The sequence below is a fragment of the Populus alba genome, chromosome 15 (genome assembly GCF_005239225.2).
Source record: "Populus alba chromosome 15, ASM523922v2, whole genome shotgun sequence".
Lineage (NCBI taxonomy): Eukaryota > Viridiplantae > Streptophyta > Magnoliopsida > Malpighiales > Salicaceae > Populus > Populus alba.
In genome coordinates this window covers 10,099,912-10,120,938 of record NC_133298.1, presented here as the reverse complement: position 1 = coordinate 10,120,938, position 21,027 = coordinate 10,099,912, and the positions used below count along the sequence as shown (strand labels likewise).

Genomic DNA, 21,027 nt, shown 5'->3' with positions numbered 1-21,027 from the left:
GAGTGTCAACCATAGGAGTCTTAACCAACGAAGAGACTACCGCTTAGAACATGAAGCCTTAGGTGCCAGTCTCCTTTTACGTGTAGTTGGCCACCCTAACACTAAAAGCACCCATATTTCTTTCCACCAAGGACTCTTCAAGACACATGACTTCGCCACTCTCTATAAGGACCAGACTGTAAGATGGGATCGGTGTTTTTAACAACGATCCATTTTCCTCTTTTTTATATATATACATAAAATCTATTTTTTCCTTGCAAACCTCTCTCAAAAACTTTGATATCAATCTCATTTTTTCCAATTTATTTATTATTTTTCTTTTTTTATATTATTAATTTAACTAATAATCGAGTCTCAATTTTTTTCTATGTATTTTTATATATAAAACAAAAAATTTAGCTGGCCACGGAGAAGCTTCAGACACAAATCTAGTTTAGCACTGTTTCATTTACTTCCGTGGCTTTACATTTTTATTTTTTATTTTTTTTTTAACGGAATACACCCATGAAAGGGGTAAAAAATGAATAGAAAAATGCTAATCTGAACCATGCGATGTGAAAACTAGATGGACTGAACCGGAGAGGACAAAAGAAAATAATAATTACCAGATATTGGTGCTTTCCCAATTCAAGCAAACATATATGCTCCAAGTGCTTGAATTGAAGAGATCTTCTTAACAAATAATTGTTTTGCCATTTATATTTCTCTGACAAATCTACAGCCTTACCAACAACGTTTGATTGTAGTTACTTCCAAACTGCACTCACAAACTCTCTGCAACTCATACAGCTACACAGGCAAGTCCAAGAAGATCTCAAACTTTTCTGGTTCTTAAAAGAGACCCATTTGTTTTTGGCCAATTGGGTGTCCTTTTGGTTGTTCTGGATTGATTCTTGCAGGAACTGAATCTTGGTTTTCCAGTTCAGGTAAGCCAAGTGGCTCTTTTATACCCATTTTCTTGGATCTTCTTTTAAATTTAGATGTTTGAAATTGCGTTTTTTTTTATTGCTTGCCAGTCTTTGGTTGTTTGGATTCAGTTCATTGATTTCTGTTAAATTTCAAGCGTATACAATTTTAATTACTTATCTTTTTAATGGATTCTCTTGGTTGCCAAACAAATCGTTGCCATTAAAGTTTGTTTTAAAGTGACTTCTTTTGATCTGTAAATTAAAACATGCTTCTTGGTTTTCTTTGTAGGCTTTGATTTTGTTGCCACGATTGTTTAATAGCCGAAAATCCCCGAAGATTTTGGGCTGGAAAAGTAGCTCAAGTTTGATTCTCGTAGATGATTAGAATTGGCTTTTTTTATTAATTTTTTTTTATGGATGAAAAGGGCTGCTGATTATCTAGGAAATGAGTCGATCACCTTCATTTGCTGTTAAACAGGAGCTTAGTCTAAAGACTGATTTGGAATCTTTGCAGCAATGGGTTGTTGCCTTTTGCATTATTAGATTTGATCTTGAACAAGGCCAGCTTATTGAAGAGTGTTATCCACCTGGTTCTCTTTCAAATGAAGAGGAACTTGATGTTGCTTTTAGTTCATTTCCGGATTCTGTTTCCCAGAACCAGAACCGTTCAAGCATTCATGATTGCATATTCTTTTTCCGCATCCAAAGGCGGAAGAGTTCTGAACAAAGAAATGTGAATTCGTCGGAGATAGTAGAAATTGATGATAAAGAAGTATCTTCAAATTCCATGAAAGACAAGGTGATTAATAGAAGAAAAATTAGAAATGATACCAAACAATTGAAATACTTGTATGGCTATGTATTTAACAGGCAACGGCATGATGAGAGGCTAAGAAGAGGTGGAGAACAAAAATCTGTGGTGATATTATCACACAATCCTTACTCCAGTGTGTTTAGGCCTTTGTTACAAATCATGGGTCCTTTATATTTTGATTTAGGAAAGAAAGCTCTTGAGCATATTGCTGCTTATGTTTCAATGTGGCCTGCTCCTGTACCTGGTAAACACATGGAGCTTCCTATTGGGAATGCCTTGCTTAAAGTTAGCTTGCCACCTGCTCATAGTCTGTCATTTGAAATTGGGATGTTTGAAGAATCTGCTTCTGCCATGGCACCTTTTCTTCCAAATAATCAGTCAATTCCACAGGGTCTGTTTCATGATTCAGATATATTTGGTACATTCCGGAGCATTTTGTTGCAGCTCTGGTTGTTATGGGAACTGTTACTTATTGGTGAACCCATTCTAATCATAGGACCAACACCTCCCCAGTGTTGTGAGGCAGTTGCTAGTCTAGTCAGTTTGGTTGCTCCATTGCCATGCAGTATTGATTTTAGGCCGTACTTCACCATCCATGACCCTGATTTTAAGCATTTGAATTCACTTCGAGAAGGAGACACTTTCCCTCCTATGATATTGGGTGTGACGAATCTATTTTTCCTTAAAGCTCTTCGTAATATTCCCCACATTGTTTCGGTCGGCAGCCCTGCTCTTAATTCAAATCAGGTTCCCTTTGCAAGTAGGTCTGCTGGCAGAATTCATGGAAGACCAGAAGGATTCGGTCTTCAGCAGCTTTCCTTGAAGAAGTTTTCTCCTTCAAGTTTGTTGAGTGCTGTTAAGTTAAGGAGAGATGGTCCTCTTTGCCTCATGACAGAACATAAGGAAGCTGTTTGGAGCACCTATGTCGCAACGACTAAGCCTGACACATCTATCTTGAATAGGCTTATTGATGCTGGGATGTTACCAAGGGTTGAGGAGTCAATGTCAGTTGTTAACAATGAAATATTGCGCCGTCATTTCTTAGAGCTCACCACCAACTTTTTGGCTCCTTTTGGCCCATATTTTAGGGCCACCACTCCTTCTGAAGGATCACTTCCATTCATTGACCCTCCCCCTCTTCCTCCATTTGATGCTGATGAATTTCTGGCAAACTTATCAGCAAGAGGTGTGGGGAAGTTTTTGTCGAAGCGGATGAAGTCTAATTGGCTGGATTTATACAAGTAATAATTGTTAAACTGCTATTAATATTATTTATGACTTTCTTTTTTCAGTTTGTTTTGTTGCTGCTGAGTCCTTCATTCAAATTTGGTCATGTTTTCAATGCTTGTTGCTGACATAAGGATGGTTTACGTTGCTGTTCAGGAGGTTCCTGAAAGGGCCAAACTTCATGCCATGGTTTCAAAGAAGGCTCACAGTTGCTGAACAAGAACAACATAGACTCTGGAGGCAGGCAAGAATGAAAGCTGACATAAAGCTGCTCATATCCAAAATGCCAGAATTGGAAGTTGTTGATTATTTCAATGCTATTGAAAGACATCTCCTTGGAGAAATTCAGGTAAATTATTCTGTTTCTTCTGTTTTCTTTATTTCCTGGGGCAATATGTCCAGACTGTATGCCTTTGTCCTTTTGAATCTGTCACAATTTTGTAATAACACATTCTATGCCTGCAAATATCTAAGCTTTGGTTTTGTAGTTTATAAATAAGAACAACAATACAGAAATAGAAGCGAGTTACGTGGTTTATCCTTTTTTTTGGGAAAAAAGCATGAGATTTTTTTTTTTTTTTTTTGTAATTGGAGTTAAATCTGCACTCATCCATGGAAAAAAGTACAAGAACTGTAATACACACACATAGATGTACGAAAAGGACACAAGACTGCCTTGCAAGTGCCCTGGATCACTCAATTACTTAAATACATGCATGCAACTGCAGCTGCAGAAACAGCACACGCATGCATTCAAGCACACATGCTGCATATCCCATGCAGCTGCAGAACCAGCACACGCTTGCGTTTGAGCACACATGTTACATATATGCGTGCAGCTGCTGAACTTAGCATGACATTTTAGGGAAAAATGCTACAAATTTACACACAACCGGCAGAAATGTTGGTTTTGAAGTGATTCTCAGGAGACAGACATGTAATATAATTATATAGTGGTTTAACCCCTCCCCCCAGGCTTTGCTGGTTTTACATTGTAGAGGGGTATGGAATCCTTTGTGGAAGGATTTCATTGCCTAGGCCTCTTTATGCTCAACTATAATGTGGTGAGTTTCAGAATTGGTTTTGTTCTAAAAATATTCGAAGATCTACACATTATGTCACAAGTCTGTCCAGAAGATGAAATAACAGAAAGAAATGGGAATTAGGGCAAGATTGATTTGAAAGAAGTGACCATTTCAATTCTGTAGCTGCTGGATGAAACACAGTGTTTACTTAAATGTTTTTGTTCTTTTAACTATGTTACGAGGCATGCCAAAATGTTTGCCATCATGAGATAATTTTTTTCTTTCCTCGATCGAAAATTAGATACTAGCATTTGGAAGTAGTTACCACTTTGATGATACAACTTAACATGGCAGTTTGAAAACCTAGTTTCCATTTTACTGTAGTTAAATGTCTCTGTAACACGTGCATAAATAGTGAGTTCTAGATTGTCAGAGAAAGAAGAAATTATGTCTTGGTTTAAAGGCTGCTATGCGGTATAATTAGTTCGCACTGCTGCTTTTTCACAGCTTTTTTACAGCCTTTTGAGCAAAACAATTTGGAATTTCTATTTTCAGGACAAGCAAATATTTATTCGCACTGCTGCTCTTTATTGAACTCTGATCTCATATTTATATGTATATACACATTCCATGGTCTAATTTGCCATGTTTCTGTCACGTTCAAAATAAAAATAAAAAATCCTGTATCTTTGTTCATGTGTTAGGTTATAGCAGAGAAATATTTTTGATTTTTCATTATGCAATCATCAGATGGAGAAGTTAGGAAGGGCTGCTGTTGACTTTACAGAAACTTGCCAGAAACTGAAGAAAGATCTGCAGGCAGTGTTCAATGTCCTTCCCAAAGACATGCAGCAGCTTTTGCTTATGAACCCTGAAAGAGCAGCTCTTTTACAATTAAGTTCGGAGCCAACAAAACTTCCTGGCCGCCCATCCTTACAAATTGGAGTTGTATCTTCCACGTCATCCAGATAAATTGAAAAGCATGGATCAGGATTTGGGGCTTTGTTATATGTTGTCTTCTCACACTGCTGAAGACCAACACAGCATGTAAATATGCTGTAGTGTCCTCGAGTCACTGGAAGGGGTATTTTCACCCACTTAGGACATATTTCTTCTTCTTGGTGAGAATACTACATCCTCAACATATTTCTGTCTTATTACAGTAATCTGATTTACTTATCATTTCCCTTGTTTTGAATTTTGTTCCAGATGTGTGTCACAGCTGTCGTCCCCTCCCCATTTTAACTCGATTCTTTTGCAATCCTACATATTTGATTGTTATCAGTCTTTGAAGTGTATATATATTGAATCTAATAGGTGGCTAGACGTGATAATGATTTTGTTAATATAAATATATTTAATTTATTTATTTATTTATCTTTTATATTCATTAAATATTTTATTAATAAATCTTGATGTGGATTTCTTGATGACGTGGTCATATAATTTCCAATAAAGTAGATAATATCTTATAAAGCTGAAAATCAGGTTTGATTGATGTAGAGATAACCTTATATCTAAGAATTTTAAGTATACAAATAATGCTACGAAATCAATTAATTTTTGACAAGTCAGTGTATGATATTTGTCTATGTAAAGAAAGGTTATGTTGCTACAAACAAATAAAAAAAAAGGTCATGTTTATTCTTCAACTTGCTGCTTAAATTTACAGCTAAGAAAAAACATAATATAGTCTCATTTAATTAACCCTAATAGATTTTTTAATGAGTTTAAACTAATAATCAATTAACATAAATTTAATAATGAAATAAATTCTTAAACAATATTTAATGGTCTAGAACAAACTCAAATTCTTATTCAATATTAAATAAATAAAACAGGAAAATAAAAACAAAGATTTCATGATCGTCTGGTGGACCCGATAAAAATTGGGAGTACAGACTCTCCAACTCTACGACCAATAACTTGTGGACGGCCTGTAGTGTTTCAATCATTAGGAGCTCCCAATCAATATCAAGCACCTAGTTTGAGGAGATCGTGGCCTTGAAACAACATACGACTGATCTCACCTAGCAATATAAGCAATTTTCGACGGATTATGAACAACTCCGTCAGATCATCACGAACATAAGATCACATATAAATGATATGAGTGTGCCTCTTTTTTATTTGTATGGTCCCCGGAACGACCAGCCTCCTCCTTCTCCGTCATTGTTCTAGTTCTTTTTTTTTTTTTGGAAACACTCTAAAATTGTAATGAATATTTGAATGAATGTTATGTAATTTTATTTTTAATATTTATACAATTTTATTTGCTTAATTGGTTTTTTTACTGTTATTCTACACAATTTTATTTTTTAAAAAATATTTTTAAGATGTCACTGACGAAGATGGAATTATATCGTCGGTATTTTATAGAGAGTTGTAAAATATTTATTGTATATGCCACAATCACCAATGTTTATATAAAAGAAATAAGTCCATCAGTATTTCACAAAGAGTTATAAAATATTTACTGCATATGGCACAATCACCAACATCGTTACTCCATCAATGATTTTACTAATGGAACCATAGACAGAATAAATCTATTGGTATATTTCCAGTGGGAATGTTTTTTTTTTTTTCTTGCATGTATTTTTTGTCTATAAAACGATCTATTTTTATATTTTTGTTACCGACAGAATTAGAAACAGAACATGAAATCACCAACAAACGATATTTCATCGGTGATTTAGTTGGTAAAAATTTTTATCAATGGAATGACAAGCTTATACCAATAGATAATGTCCATGGTAAAACTATTAAATGTTATAGTGATAAATGTTAAAAAAATACTACAAATATTAAAATAAAAAAGTAAAATAAAAGATATATATATAGATGAAAACTCAAGCACAAGGAACAATGATGAAATTGGAGTGTTTTAATCAAAATTCTTTTTCTTATTGGTAGCTTGGTCCAGAATTTGTGTTTTGTTATAAAGAGTATTTTAGTTCAGCTTGCACACATCAAATTAAATTTTTATATACTTATGAAATATGATTTACACTTTTGGCCATCTGTATTATTAGTGTAGAGGAATTGATCCCATGTTTTGTTAATCCCTTGCTCATGAAATTTTATACGGGAAGCATTTAATGTGTCGTATTCACAACATCTAAAACAATTCAAGGTCTCCACAGTGATCATGTATTTGTAGATTTGCTTGTTGTCCTCATTTGCACGTTGTTTTATATACAAAAATTATATATAATTTAAAACGAGATACAAATAAATGCAAACAAAAGAACCCTAGTTTTGGTCCAACAGTTGATCCCAGAAGATCAGAATCAGTTCAGTGAAGTCACGATGGTTCTACGAGGAAAAAACAAAGGGAATAGAATTGTTGATTAATAGCAGGGAAACTAGGGCTCATCTTTGATGGATGAAAGAATCAGACAAACAATGTAGGGTTAGGGAATAGATTGCCACGTGAGGTGGTGATGATCAATCTCATTTGTCGGGTTCAATTTTGCTTTTATATATATATATATATATATATATATATATATATATATATATATATATATATGATTGGTTCAATGGAAGGACACTACTTTGGGGATTTTTTTCTCACTATTTTGGATAAAAAGGGTTACAGAAATTGGAGTCTGACAGTATAAATATCACGATTTTTTTTTTTTTAACAAAGAAGAATAATTATCACAAGATCTCAGCAGGAGGATTAAGATCTCTGGAATAATATCAACCTACCTGTTTTTTTTTTTTTTTAAATGTGAATGCAATATTTGAGCAAGTTTAGCATTTGAGAGTAAAAGCAAAGTGCGAAAAGGCACATTAGCCTGTAACCGGACAAATTTCTAACGATACATGTGGATCATGTATAAATGAAATGACCAATTGGGTGCCACTCATGACCGCAAGAAGTCACCAGCTAATCTGTGGCAGTGACATGGTGGATGTGCATAATGATCCAATATAAACAAAAGAATATCAAAACCTGAAAAAAAAATCACAACAAAAAACATGATGAAACAAAGATTTTTGTCAATTAAATGAAAAAAAAAAAAAAACTTAGCCAATTGAAATGAACATGTCAAATATACAAGTCAATTAATGATATTTAAATAAGCCAACAAAAAGCAAATAGAAAAAATCAAACTCTAATTCCAAACAAATCAAACTAAGATTGATGAAATTAAATAAATAAATAAATAACAACTAGCAAAATAAGCAAGTCAACCAAACACTATGACCTAGATCATGCGAATGAGATAACTTAATAAAAGACAAACTAGAAAAGATTATGAAACTAAATTCTAAAACAGCTCAATATTGAAGGAAAAAACATAAAAAATATTAAATTAACCAAACAAAAATAATAATAAAAAAAAAAAATGAATTAACTAAGGATAACCCTTCTAACAAGATTTGTTGAGAGCGGAATAAACAAATTGAATGTAAGGAAATAGAAGAAAATGACGAAACCCAATACAAAAAAACTCCAACTTGAAAGATGAAACTGAAAAAGAAAATTAATTTTTAACCAATCTAATGTTATAGGATTAAATAAAAAAAATTGCCAAAATAAATTCAACAAATAAAAAAAACCGAGATAATTCAAGTTATTTTTAGATTTTGTGAAAAAAAATCTATACAATGAAAATAAATAAAAAACATAGCCCAATCTCTAATTGAATAAATGTTGAATAATGAAACTAAGAAAACATGATTATTTAAAAAAAAAAAAAACAAGCAAACATGAACAAAGCTCTTGAACTTGGTTTAATTTCTAAAACTTGCAACATAAGAAATCTTATACCTAAGCTCAATAAAGAACCTCAATTCCTAACTAATTTATATTAAAGGATGAAATAAAAAAAATTAATTTAAAAAAATTATCAAAGTGAAAATAAATAGCAATAAGAAGAATGAAGATTAAATTTGATAGGAAAGAAAAAACTTAAGAAGGATGAGATTGTCAAAGAAATCAATTTTAAAAATTATCTCAAATAAAAACAAATAGCAATCAAAAGAATAGGGATCAAATTTAAAAAATAAAAAATATAAAGGGGGATGAAATTGAAAAGAACCAATTTTATAAATTATTTCAAAAAAAATAAATATTAATAAAAAAAATAGAAATCAAATATGAAGGAATAAAAAATTAAAAGGTTGATTTGAAGTTTTGAAGAGTTATGTATGGAAATCAAGAAGAGCGAGAAAAAGAAAAAGAAGAAAGATCATCGATGCCAAACTAGAGAGACGTTAGCCACACACATCGTTCCATCATGGAGGACAAGCACCGTCATGAAAGGAAAAGTTTGATCACTAAACAGGCCCACACACACCACTCATTTGTTGACGTATGTGCTACACTCGTTAACAAGTTTTGTTTTTTTATTAATATTTAATATTTCAAAAATACACTTGGGTGAACTTGATATTAACAAAAAAAAAAAAAAACATGATGAATAAAAGAAGCCCATAGAAGATAGTTTAGTGTTTTTTTTTCCTTTAAAGGTAATTAAGTAATTTTATTGTGCTAAAAAATTAAAAAGACTAAAAAGTCCTTGGATGACAATTTTATTTTTTTTTATTTTAGGGGTGGCTAAGTAATTTTATCTTGCAAAAAAAAGCTAAGAGACTATTCTGGCCCCATACAATTTGAAAATAACAATTGAATGATGGTGAAAATATCATATTGTCATGGATGGCTAATTCAAAGATTTTAGGGTTAAAGAACAAATTCTTCATTTCACTATTACAATGAATAGTGTTATGTAGGTAGTTCCACAATAATTTTCTTAAGAAATTCTTTTTTTTTAAATAAAAGCATTCATTCTCGTTAAACTAAGACAGATCAATGTTTTTAACATAAAAATAAATTGATATAAACTATAAAGCTTAATCTTAAGAAAATCTAATATTGAAAAAAAATTAAAAAAAAAAGTTAAATTAAAAGAAAACAAATTGTGAATAGATGAATAGATTCACCTTTTATTAATAATTCTTCTCAATTATATATATATATATGTGTGTGTGTATGGATCTTCTTTTTCCAATCTGTTCGATTTGATGGTTCTTTTATTTTAACTATACTGCATTAGCGCAGGCATATCACAGAAATAGAAAAAACTTTAGAAATATGCTTTTAGAAATAGTTAATTATTTTAAAGTTCAACCAATCGGATTATTTGATTTATAATTGACGAGGTATCATAGATGTTCAAATACTATCATGGGAAGAAAATGAAATAAAAATAAAACCATCGATAAAAGAAACTCACTTCCATCAACGGCACAAACATGAAGTCTGGTTAATCGAGAGTGTTTTGTTTTTTAAAAAAGGAAAATCGAACGAAAGTTATTAGACAAAACAGCGTTTAATTCAAAGAAAAAAGGGTTTTTGGAAGTCTTGTGGAGCCAATTTAGACCTTGTACCTTTGGTGTAAAACCTAGGTTTTGCTTAGGTAGAAAGAGAAATGATCCATTTGTAGTTGTTTTTAAGCACTGCTATCCTATAATAATAATAATACAAGGGTTAAGACCTCGAATGACCACATAATTACAGTACTGACTACCAGTACTAGTTTCGGAGAAAGCAAACCACGTAAATCTAGAGATCCCTGTTTCTGCTGATTCAACAAAAAAATCACCCATACAACTGTTTGCTGCATGCAATGGCCAAAAACAATGCTCTCTTAAACCCTAGAAATGGGAAAATTTGAAAAACGAAAAAGAGGGGAAAAAAAGAAAAGAAAGAGACAAAATTGAGATGAAGGAAAGAAGAAAACGTCTGATGATGAAGTTCTCTGTACACCATTGATCACGCAATCTTAGTCACTCCAGCAGACAAGCATAACAACACATCTTCTAATGATGTACAGCCTGCCTCTACCTTCTCTGAGGAACCCACCAAATCCTTTATCACATGACATCCTTTTCTTAGAATCTCTAATTGTAGCACTTACAATCTTCATCTTCCTTTCAAACACGGGCCTTTTAATTCTCTATTTAGAAAGACTTCCTGCTCTCTGCCTTTCAAGCTTTGAGGATCACAATTTCTAGCTCTGAAGTTAGAAAGGCAGACTTCTTTTATAGGAAACATGGGGTCGAGGTCTAAGCTCACCAGGGTCCACTCGAGAATCATATGTGGTAAATCAAGGTGGTATCTAATATTCCCTTATCATCAGCCACTGCACTTTAGGGCAGGAACTTCCAATAACAACCAATTCTCTTTCTCTCTCTAAATCTCATCCACTTCGTTATCCATTAAGAGTTCCACTGGAAAATCAGGATGATTTCAACATGGTAAAAAATGGCAGCTAATTATGCATAAATGGGAGCCAAACCTAATTGTCAAAGGCTATATAGGGAGAGGCTTTATTAGACTTCAAGCGTTCACGATTGTGGTCGAAAACAAAAATTTAGACTGCCTAACTAGTAGTGGTAAAGCTAATAAATAATTAACCTACCTTAAAATTATTCAAGTAGGACTTGTAAATGTTCACATGTCCCAAACGACGTAAAGTAGAAGTGCCAATCTATCTGTATACTATGGCTTTGTTAGGTGGATAACATAACTCGTGTTATGTAAAAAAGTTATCTCTCTCAAATTAGTTTCTTAACGAAACCAAAATCAGTAAAAGATAAAAGAATCAACATGTATGAGAATTAAATTGATGTGCAATATTGCATAATATCTACTTAGAAATCATGATAATCACAAGCCTGTATTTGAAAATGTAATGGCAATTGTTTTTCAAAACATTTTTCATTTTAAAACACAATAAAATAATATTTTTTTATTTTTTTAAAAATTATTTTTAACATCAATATATCAAAAAAATTGAAAACATTAAAAAAAATATTAATTTAAAGTAAAAAAATAAAATAAAATATAAATTTTTTTCAAAAACACTTTTAAAATGCAAAAATATTGCTGGCAGCTTTTTCCTCTTATTTTTAGTAAATTTTCTCATTGTTCATTACCAACTCTGAGTCAATTGTAGGGTTTTACATGAGAGAACATCAGAAAGCATGGGGGTCCAAAGTGAGTGGTTTTCATTTGGCCCACAAAGAGGTCCCGAAGTTGAGCAAAGATTCTGCATGGTACCGACAAGATCACGGGTGCACGTGAAGTTCACGAGACAGACATGGTCTCTGTCCGTGACATGGACAACCTAGTTTATGATATCTTTTGGAACCACATTCTTTTATTTCTTATACCGTAACCTCTGCTTATGTCTGGGTTTCTTTACGATCACTGGACCTTCCGATCGCTTTCCCTTTTTTGGTAGAACAGACCTCTTCAACTTTTTAAACTCTAATGAACAATGAAAGATATTGGTCTCTACGCTACAGAATCTAACAGTTTAATTGAGGTTAAAATGATCAAATTACCAATCTATTGCACTAAACGTCCACTGTTCCAAATAATCCCTTCTTAATTAATTGGTAGTTTGCATAGAAGAGTTTGAGAGGTCTTGCTACCAAATAAGCTTCATATTTGTTCCCGAGAGATCAGCATCTAAGGGAAAAAACAAGTCTAATTGTTTCCAACCTTTTTATATTATACCGATCAGCAGGTTCAGCATACTTATTTATGTCTTCTAGTTGGCTTAAGCAATGATGCCAGTTACAGTAGAAGAGGCCTAGGCTAAGTCCTTTTCTTGAATATCAACTTTATATTACAAATCCAGAACTGCGCAAATCAACTTCTGTGTGTACCTGAATTTGTTCTCCATCGGTGAAGTAAGCACCCAAACTTTAACCAAGTCAGAACCCCTACCTGAAAGTGACCAAACAAAGATACAGTTGGTGAGAATGTACGTAAACTTCCAGTGAGGACCGAGACGGACCCCTACCCAGAACTGACAATTAAAAAAGAAAGTTCATAGTACAAAAACTATATCTGCAACAACCCTTGTAAATCAAAAATTTGACTAGGCTTCTCTTCACATGTGACAAAATGCCAACTGTCTACAAATTCTGTATCACTGCAAAAGCTTGTTAATTTGATAGCTCCTCTCCCCTGAGGTTCTAACCAGCAAACAAAGTTCGAGCAGAAACAGTCCAACTTTAATGAAGCACATTACAGCATTGTCAAGCCTTTGGTCACAGTTTATAAGGCTACTTTTATCAATTAGCTCAGAAAATGTGTGCGTAGCATTACCTGATGTATCACAGTGCAGCCCTGGTACATCTTGCAAGACAGTCCATTCTGAGTAAAAAACACTGGATGATAACCATGCCTCTAGTTATCAGACAACCATTTTTGTGCTCACAAAAATTCTGAAAATCAGCATTCAAGGTGAGGATCACGGTGCATTATTTCAAAATCTCAACATAATTACAAAAATAGATGTAATTAAGGGATTGAATGATAAAAACTATCAATCTTTGTAGGATGCACCTGCCATGATTTATTAAAAACACAGAACAGCACACGTACTAGCTCTCAGGCCTCTGAACTTTTTTAAAAGCTAGAACTAATCTCATAAATTAGGTCATCATGCCTTTTGCTACCAGAGCTCTTCCTAATACTACTTTATATATTCACTTTTCTTTACTTTTCTTTCTTGCTTAGATATATATTATGGACTGTGCTTTCTGGTAGTATGCTGCTAAGATCTAAAGAAAATTACTTGATATTGTTTTTGGATAAAAATGGTAGAATAACAGCATCACACCACGATCTTTCTACCTGTAGTTTATTGGGACAACTAGACACAAGAACATTGCGAAAATCTTTTTAATTTTGTAAAAGCAGTAAGGATGTTACAAGCTTTCATATGGTTTTTGTGATAAAATACACATTGACAGAAAATCGATTGAAACCAAAAGAGGTTGATCTTGAACATTCTCTTATTTTTTTTCATTTTCAATTGTTATCTTATCCTAGATTGCAAAGCAGTGTAGATTAAATTGCTATAATCAGGTCTTCATGTTATTAATATGGCTAAAATGAATTTGAATGCTTTGTCAGAGAAAATTGCCTGAAATGAATCGCAATACAAGGTGCGACTGTAAAGTACAAAAGCTAGATGATCAATTCAGAGAATTTTGACAAAATTTTTATTACACAATACAAGTACAAGATGTCTTCTTGCAAATGCCCAAAATCATATGGATATGCAAATATGATTTCAGTTCATCAAAAAATATCATTGCAGTTTTACCTTGACATACCATGTTGCATTTCTCTAAACTTTTAAATTTACTTCTCCATCATTAGCAGAAAGGCAAATAAAAATTAGTAAAATTTTCAGATTATATTTTCCCTAAGATCAAACACAGCCATATAATAGAAAAGACAAAAACTACAAAGTAGTTAAAATTCAGAGTAAACTTACTGTTGATGACTAACAATTATAATGATTGATACTTGAATGCAACATGCTCTTCATAACATCAATATCCTTGAGCAGTTTCTCATTCTCATGATTCCTACTCTGTGTCTCAACATCTAAAGCTGCAATAACAACTCGCAGCAAATCACTAAAATAACTCAAGAATGATCCACTGGATTTGAAGTTAAAATAATTGTTTTCAATTCCTATAACTACCCCTCAATAAATGGCTTAAGAAATAAAAGAAGAAAAACAAAAGGAAAAAGAAATCCACCATCACAACTTCAGGAACACACATCAAGCAACAAAACCAAAAAATGAGGAACTGCTTAAAATTTTACTGCATGATTAAGAAAATGACAAAAAGATTAATCTAAAGACAATCTCACAGCGCACCCAAAGGGAGACATGACGTTTACAAACAGTAACATTGTTTGTATTCTGCATCTTTTTAAATGCAGAGCTGGAGGTTGGCATGTTACAAGGACATGATAAGTACACCATTACGCATGCATATGTTATGAAGCTAAGCCTCATTAAATGATGATGCTGTACAACATTGTGATATCTTCTCTCTCTCACTATTCAAGAACCATTTTTTGACAGATGTTGAATTACACTTGTCAATTTTCACTGAGAAAATGTTAATAGGTAATTCCAAGTCCATACAGACTTAATTCAAATATAAGACTAATGGAGCTCCCAAAATATCCTAAGCATATGATCTCCTTTTTCTAAAACCATTGGGAGATATTTGATCGAAATTCAAAAACACTAGGAAGGAAAGCCTATGCGAGAAGCACAAACTCCAAAAATAAAAAATAAAATAAAAAAGAAAGAAAGAATGGTCAATACTAGCACTCTAATGTTCCACTTCCTCTTCCCAGCATGGTGGCAGCAAGATGGATATAATCCAAACTCTTCCACAACAGTCAATGACAGAAGCTAAATATATTTAGCCATCATTATGGTGAGCTAAATACTGGTTGAGTCTTTTTTCCATTTATATGATTAAATATGCAAGAAGCAAAAAAGCAGCCACAAATACATATTTATTCCTCAAGTCTGTATTCAATGAAGGCAAGACTTATATTGTTTCAGGGCTTCAATCCTTAGGTTGGGGTAAACTCATTTTTGAAATTCAGATTTGGCATTTTTTTTTCTTTCTAAATTTTGAATCATAAGTAGATTTTGGCATTTAAAGGCAACTTTAGAACTGCAAGAAGTTTCTAAGAGAGGCATTATGATTTATGAGTTTTGATCCATTGTTCTACCATCAAACTACAAGATAATCAATCCAAAAAAGAGTTGTGAAATTCCTTAATCTTCAACCTGTTATAAGAAGATTACAATGATATGGGCCTACTATTGTCAAAGGTGAAAGGCGCTAAAAAGCACCAAGCCTGAAAAATGCCCTAGGCGCTTCGTCCAAATGAACTAAGGCGCTCAACCAGTATGATACAAAAAATTACATGTATAATATTATATTATGATATATCAATCTAAAATATATACCACTTATGATTAGATCATTAGAAAATCAAAAGAAAATATAAAATACCATAATATAGTCATATAAAGTTACATTTTTCACCTTTAAAACAAAATAAAAGAATTTAAAGAATTTTTATATGATATACTTAGTAGAGTTTTTATATGAGAAATTAAGAAACAAAAAGATGAGATGACATGAAAAAAAGTTGAAGAAATACCTTTGTTGTTCTTAGTCTTCATTCTTGACTCTTATGTTTTTTACAAAACTACCCTTAATTTCTTTCTTGTATAAGACTAGATAAAGAGACAAACAAGACAAAACATAAGTTTTTTTTTTTAAGAAAAAAAAAACAGAAATCAAAGAGATGCCTCTTCAAACTAATCCTCAGTGTCAGTGTCAGTTAATTTTCATCAAGCGATGCCTTTATCACCTACCTCCCATGCACAGGCGTTTGCCTAGGCAACGCCTCTTCAAACTCCATCGCCTTAGGCTAAGAAAGGCACCTCACCTCCGGCGCTTAAGTGAGCGCCTAGGCGCCTTGTGACAACATTGTATGGGCCTTTCTAAAGAGTTTCATAGCAGTACCGAAAAGGCATCATTTTGTTGGTAGTTGGCACAGGGCATGGGGTATATTTTCAGAAAGAGCCAAGTAACTTGGTCAAAAGGTTCACACTAAAGGCCTGTCAAAATGGAGAGGAGGCCGATCACACACAAAGATCAATTTATAGGTCCCTATCTAATCCAACCAAAGATTAGCAGACACTTATGAGAATGGAAAATGTATGTTTAGTCAACAAATAAATAGAAAATCAACAATAAAACTCAAGGCTAGAGGACGTTACAGATATTACAACAATGATGAAAAAAAAAAAAAGTCAAAATATCCAAAGTTGAACTCTCATCATGTTAAAGCCTTCAATAAATAAGGGAAGAAAATAACCAATGAGTTTCTCATGACAGGTTTTGGTCCAAGTGCAGTAATGGAAGTTGAAGAACTATTAGATCAACTCCTGTATTCATCTAAAAGATATTCTCACACTAGAGCTTGATACTAGAATTTAAGTTTGCTTTATTTATATTATATAACTATTTATCCAAAAACTACCCATACATGTACTCCAAGAATGATCTTGGCGTAAATCATCTATGCAATGAATCTCTTAATAAAGAACTCATTAAATAAAAAAACAAAAAATGGTCTAACAGATCAGCTTAAAAACGTGCAACTGCAAATTATGCAAGTGTATATGTTGGCATGCCATATCAAATAAGTAATCTATTGATAAAGTAGCATAAACTTAAAAATAGAAACGGATGTTGAGTAACCATTGATGCAAGGAAAGAAGATAAGCAACTTAAGCACAACAAAAACAAGATTTTAATGAAAAAATGACTTCAACTAGAAGAAGCAAAAGACACGGGCAAGTTGAAAATGTACCAGAGTTGCAATCAAGAAGATCTTGAACAATTTCATCCGTGAAAGCCAACATCAAATTCTTTAAAGCATTATTTTTCTCATCCAAGAGATGGATTTCATTTTCAAGAAACTCCTTTTCTGACAACAAATTCACCACTTCATTTTCACCTTTGTCGATGTCCCTTTGAAATTCTAGGCATTGCATGACAAACTGTTCTCTGTACAGAATCAATTAACATTTAGTAATGTTAAATATTAAATGAGGATAAATAATATCTACCAAAAGAGGAGCAATCATATCTTGCAAAAGTAGGCAAAAGTCATGAGAAACTTTATTCCAAGTTATGATTCTGCAAATTTGAAAAAAAAAAAAAAAAAGTGGCAATATCCAAATAACCAAAACATGAATTTTTTCATACTAATATGGTAATTCTTTTTGGAGAAAGTGAAACCACCTCAAACAAGATATAAACTCCATGACTTAAAAATATAGGATAAAATAAATGCTGAACTACTGCAAGTGAATTGTTATGGCCTAGAGAAATTCAATCTTTCCAGAGCAATCATTCCATCCTATTCTGATCCAATGCTGCAATCAGGAGTTTTCTCAGGTGTTTTGGGTGTATCAGATGGTGATGGGTCTTCAACGAAATTCTAGCTAGATAGCTAGTTAGATGATAAACCTTTGTGTTACTCATTCACATAATGTTTCAACAAATATGAGGATAGAAATGAAACTGTTTCAAACATGAGATATTGTTACAGAACAACTTGGCTCTGGATTATAAGATGGGACAGTTTGTGCATGGAATATAAGATGGGACAGTTTGTGCAAGGGATGTGGATCTTGGAAATCAGCTACGGTCCTCACTCTCTGATATTTCTTTATGTCATGAACCTGACAGAATAATATAAAGATACACGATACATGGAGGATGCAAGGTGAACTCATGCTGTAGAATAACAGATGATGTTCTATTTTCTAACAATGCTCCATCATTCACTAGTGTTTGGATGTCTATTGCCCCACCTAAATGGCTGGCATCTATAAACAAGCTAAGCACCATAGAGCAGTTGTTTCGCAGGAGCATCATAAGGAACTGCTTTCCCCTCTTTGCAACAGCTTTGAAGAAACAACAGTACATCTTCCTTTACACGGCAGCAAAGTTTGGGAAATTTGGAGCCCCTAGCTCAATATTTACTCTATATGAACATTGGCCTTTAAAGGATAAATGCAGCGAAAGGTTTTGTTTTCTATGATGTTTTCAGATACTTCAGTCCATCTGGTAAGCAGAAAACAATCTAGCTTCAATAACTCGGTTCTAGATTGGGATGATGTTTTTGGCTTGATTACACGGAGCCCTTGGTTGTGATTCATTTGCAAGAAAGTATAATCTATCAGGTTCTGTTGCCCATGCCTTGTTATTTTTTATATTTACTGCTACTTTTTTATCACTCATTCGGTTGGATTTGGTTAAGACCATCCCCTACATGTTGTTTCCGCTTAGCCACTGGTTAATAATAAACACTTTTCTCAATTCTCATTAAAAAAAAAAAACCCTAATGGAACTACATCAGAAAATACGTAACTTCAAGTTCATGAAGAAGATAAAACAAATTACCATTTCATAAATTCTCAAATAAAACAACAACAACAACAACAACAAGGCATAATTAATTGATGTGTACATTGAAAACCTGATGGTCTACCAAAAAAAAAATAGATTGAATCCAAATCTAATAAATAAATAAATAAAGATTTGAGTGAATACCGCTTGTCGTCCATGCTTTCAAGCATCTCCATCTTCCTTTTTCTTAGACCACAAATCTCCTCCTCTAAGAATTTAACAGACTTCTTCGACTCATCTGCGCATTTTTTAAAATCATAAACAAAGATAAAATAAAATTGAAGCAAAACAAATGAAAAATAATAATAAAATGAATTACAGGCAACAGAGAGTAATCCATTGATTTCAAATTGCGAGAAATAAAGCGTCTTGGTGAGGTCCGATTCTCTGGCAGCCAAATCGGCCTCGAACTCGGTGCATTTGACTATCTCTGACTCGATCTCTCGAGTTATCTGAATGTTAGCTTCGATTTCCTCATTTACCTAAGCATTGAATTTTTTATTAAGAAAAAATACCAAATTCTTGTTGTAGTCATTAGAATTAAGAACCCGTCGGCCTAGGGTAATAAAACAACTGCGTCAAAGAGAAAAGAACACAAATACTTGATCGAGCATGTCTTTTAGAGAAGTGATTTGACAGAGAATCGCTCCTGAATCGTCCATTGCGTTTCGGTTGAGGACTCAGAGTCTTGCTCTTCTAATTTCCCGCTTTTTCTACTGCATTGTTATATGCTGTTAAGTGACTGTCCGGGAATCAGGCGTCCTACGTTTTGTTGTTGAAGGTGATTTCAAAGTGTTTTTTATTTTAAAATATATTAAAATAATATTTTATTTTATTTTTTAAAATTTATTTTTAATATTAATATATTATAATAATTTTTTAAAAAATAATAATTTATAACATTAAAAATCAAAATTTCATAAAAAACCAATACAATTACAACTCTAAATAGATAGTCTCTGTTTATTTTTATATTTCAAGAGAGTTTTAAAAAAATAATTGTTTAAAAATTTAAAAAAATATATATATTATTTTTTTATATTTATAAGTGAAAAATACTTTAAAAAAAAAACCAAAATTATATTTCTAAATAAAATAAAATACCATTGAACAATTTTTCTTTGACACCTGAAAATATTGTTACAAAAAAATTAGAAGCAATTATTAGTTATTTTTAAGTTGCTTGTTAAAAAAAATATATATAAAAATAAAAGAAAAAAATATAAATGTAGATGTTTTATTATTTTAATGGATTATAAATTTTATTTTCTCTATTGTTTTTGTGTCGATCTCTTCTCTTATAGATGTACAACTAATAGAAAATAATTAATTATTCTCTTTATTACTATAAAATTTCCTGAAATTAATAAATTTTAGGTGTATTTTACATTTTAAAAACCAATGACAATAGTTATAATTTTGTTTTTTAAATTTTTGGTTTGAAATCAAAAGATATCTAAAATTAGTTAATTTGTGCCTCAAGACAAAATATCTAAAGTCACTGATAATTTATTCTTTACAACTTGTCTGGAACTAAATCAAATGTAAAATTGAATACAATTCATAAGTAAATTTAAATTTAAGTGATAATCTATTACAATTTTTATATTTAGAATAAAATATTAAACCACATAATTTAATTCAATTATATTGTTTACAATTCTGATGTAAATGAATTAAATTGATAGTTTTAACTATTTTATTATTAATTCAAAAATTATTTCTTTTTGTTACAATGTTCCTTATATTTATTTAAAATGACATAAAACATAGATATCATAAAGAAGATATAAATAGATTTATCTCTTATTAAGTTTTTATTAAATATTTGTTGAAAGAAATTCAAAATATATATATTTAATAAAATAAATCAATCAAATTTAATATTTTCATTGGAATGTTGAGATAAAAAAAGTCTAGAAACATTACAATAAAAATTCTAACATTTTACTCAAATCAAACTTAAATAAAATAAATATCAAACCAACACAAATAACATTATAAAATAGATAAGTCAATAACTAATATAATTTTGACAATGTTAATAATTCATAAAAATAAAACAATACTTAGTTTTAATCAATTCAAATGATATCATCATATAAATCATACAATAAAAAAATGTCAACTCCAAAATAAATTTTTTTTTACAATTGCATAAATAATTTATGAAAATTACATAAATATTAGTTAT

At 31.9% G+C, this 21,027-nt stretch overlaps 3 protein-coding genes across 9 annotated transcripts; 1 reads left to right on the top strand and 2 right to left on the bottom strand.

The window, feature by feature from the left end:
* Positions 1–523: 523 nt before the first annotated feature.
* On the top strand, positions 524–5,341 carry LOC118037320 (uncharacterized). Of its 3 annotated transcripts, XR_004685587.1 has the most exons (5): positions 525–926; positions 1,198–2,963; positions 3,106–3,298; positions 4,725–5,095; positions 5,184–5,341. XR_004685587.1 is itself a non-coding variant. In XM_035043262.2 (4 exons), exons 2-4 carry the CDS (start codon positions 1,354–1,356, stop codon positions 4,700–4,702), a joined length of 1,827 nt encoding a protein of 608 aa, XP_034899153.1. In that variant the 5' UTR covers positions 524–926; positions 1,198–1,353; the 3' UTR covers positions 4,703–4,818. The 3 variants fall into 3 exon arrangements, 2 of the variants coding, with proteins under 2 accessions (XP_034899153.1, XP_034899152.1); XM_035043262.2 differs by lacking the exon at positions 5,184–5,341 and having other exon boundaries at positions 524–926; positions 4,679–4,818; XM_035043261.2 differs by having other exon boundaries at positions 4,725–5,341.
* Positions 5,342–10,691: 5,350 nt separating this feature from the next.
* LOC118037321 (small polypeptide DEVIL 3-like) lies at positions 10,692–11,573 on the bottom strand. The gene has a single exon (XM_035043265.2). The coding sequence runs from the start codon at positions 10,919–10,921 to the stop codon at positions 10,778–10,780; it is 144 nt and encodes a 47-aa protein (XP_034899156.1). The 5' UTR covers positions 10,922–11,573; the 3' UTR covers positions 10,692–10,777.
* A 913-nt stretch (positions 11,574–12,486) lies between these two features.
* On the bottom strand, positions 12,487–19,585 carry LOC118037322 (uncharacterized). Of its 5 annotated transcripts, XM_035043267.2 has the most exons (7): positions 19,436–19,585; positions 19,153–19,315; positions 18,978–19,071; positions 17,227–17,423; positions 14,297–14,415; positions 13,117–13,235; positions 12,487–12,732 (listed from the first exon to the last, which is right to left on the bottom strand). In XM_035043267.2, the coding sequence occupies exons 1-5, from the start codon at positions 19,493–19,495 to the stop codon at positions 14,306–14,308; spliced, it is 624 nt and encodes a 207-aa protein (XP_034899158.1). In that variant the 5' UTR covers positions 19,496–19,585; the 3' UTR covers positions 12,487–12,732; positions 13,117–13,235; positions 14,297–14,305. The 5 variants fall into 5 exon arrangements, with proteins under 5 accessions (XP_034899158.1, XP_034899157.1, XP_034899159.1 ...); XM_035043266.2 differs by having other exon boundaries at positions 18,978–19,315; XM_035043268.2 differs by lacking the exon at positions 14,297–14,415 and having other exon boundaries at positions 18,978–19,315.
* Positions 19,586–21,027: the final 1,442 nt, after the last annotated feature.

Excerpts from the sequence above, each read along its gene's own strand:
- LOC118037320 (XM_035043261.2), top strand. The coding sequence starts at position 1,354 with ATGAGTCGATCACCTTCATTTGCTGTTAAACAGGAGCTTAGTCTAAAG. Across the intron at positions 2,964-3,105 it reads AATTGGCTGGATTTATACAA|GAGGTTCCTGAAAGGGCCAA; the intron begins GTAATAATTGTT and ends GTTGCTGTTCAG. Across the intron at positions 3,299-4,724 it reads ATCTCCTTGGAGAAATTCAG|ATGGAGAAGTTAGGAAGGGC; the intron begins GTAAATTATTCT and ends TGCAATCATCAG.
- LOC118037321 (XM_035043265.2), bottom strand. The coding sequence starts at position 10,921 with ATGAAGATTGTAAGTGCTACAATTAGAGATTCTAAGAAAAGGATGTCA.
- LOC118037322 (XM_035043266.2), bottom strand. The coding sequence starts at position 19,495 with ATGGACGATTCAGGAGCGATTCTCTGTCAAATCACTTCTCTAAAAGAC. Across the intron at positions 19,316-19,435 it reads TAAAAGACATGCTCGATCAA|GTAAATGAGGAAATCGAAGC; the intron begins GTATTTGTGTTC and ends TTCAATGCTTAG. Across the intron at positions 17,424-18,977 it reads GAAAGCATGGACGACAAGCG|AGAACAGTTTGTCATGCAAT; the intron begins GTATTCACTCAA and ends GATTCTGTACAG.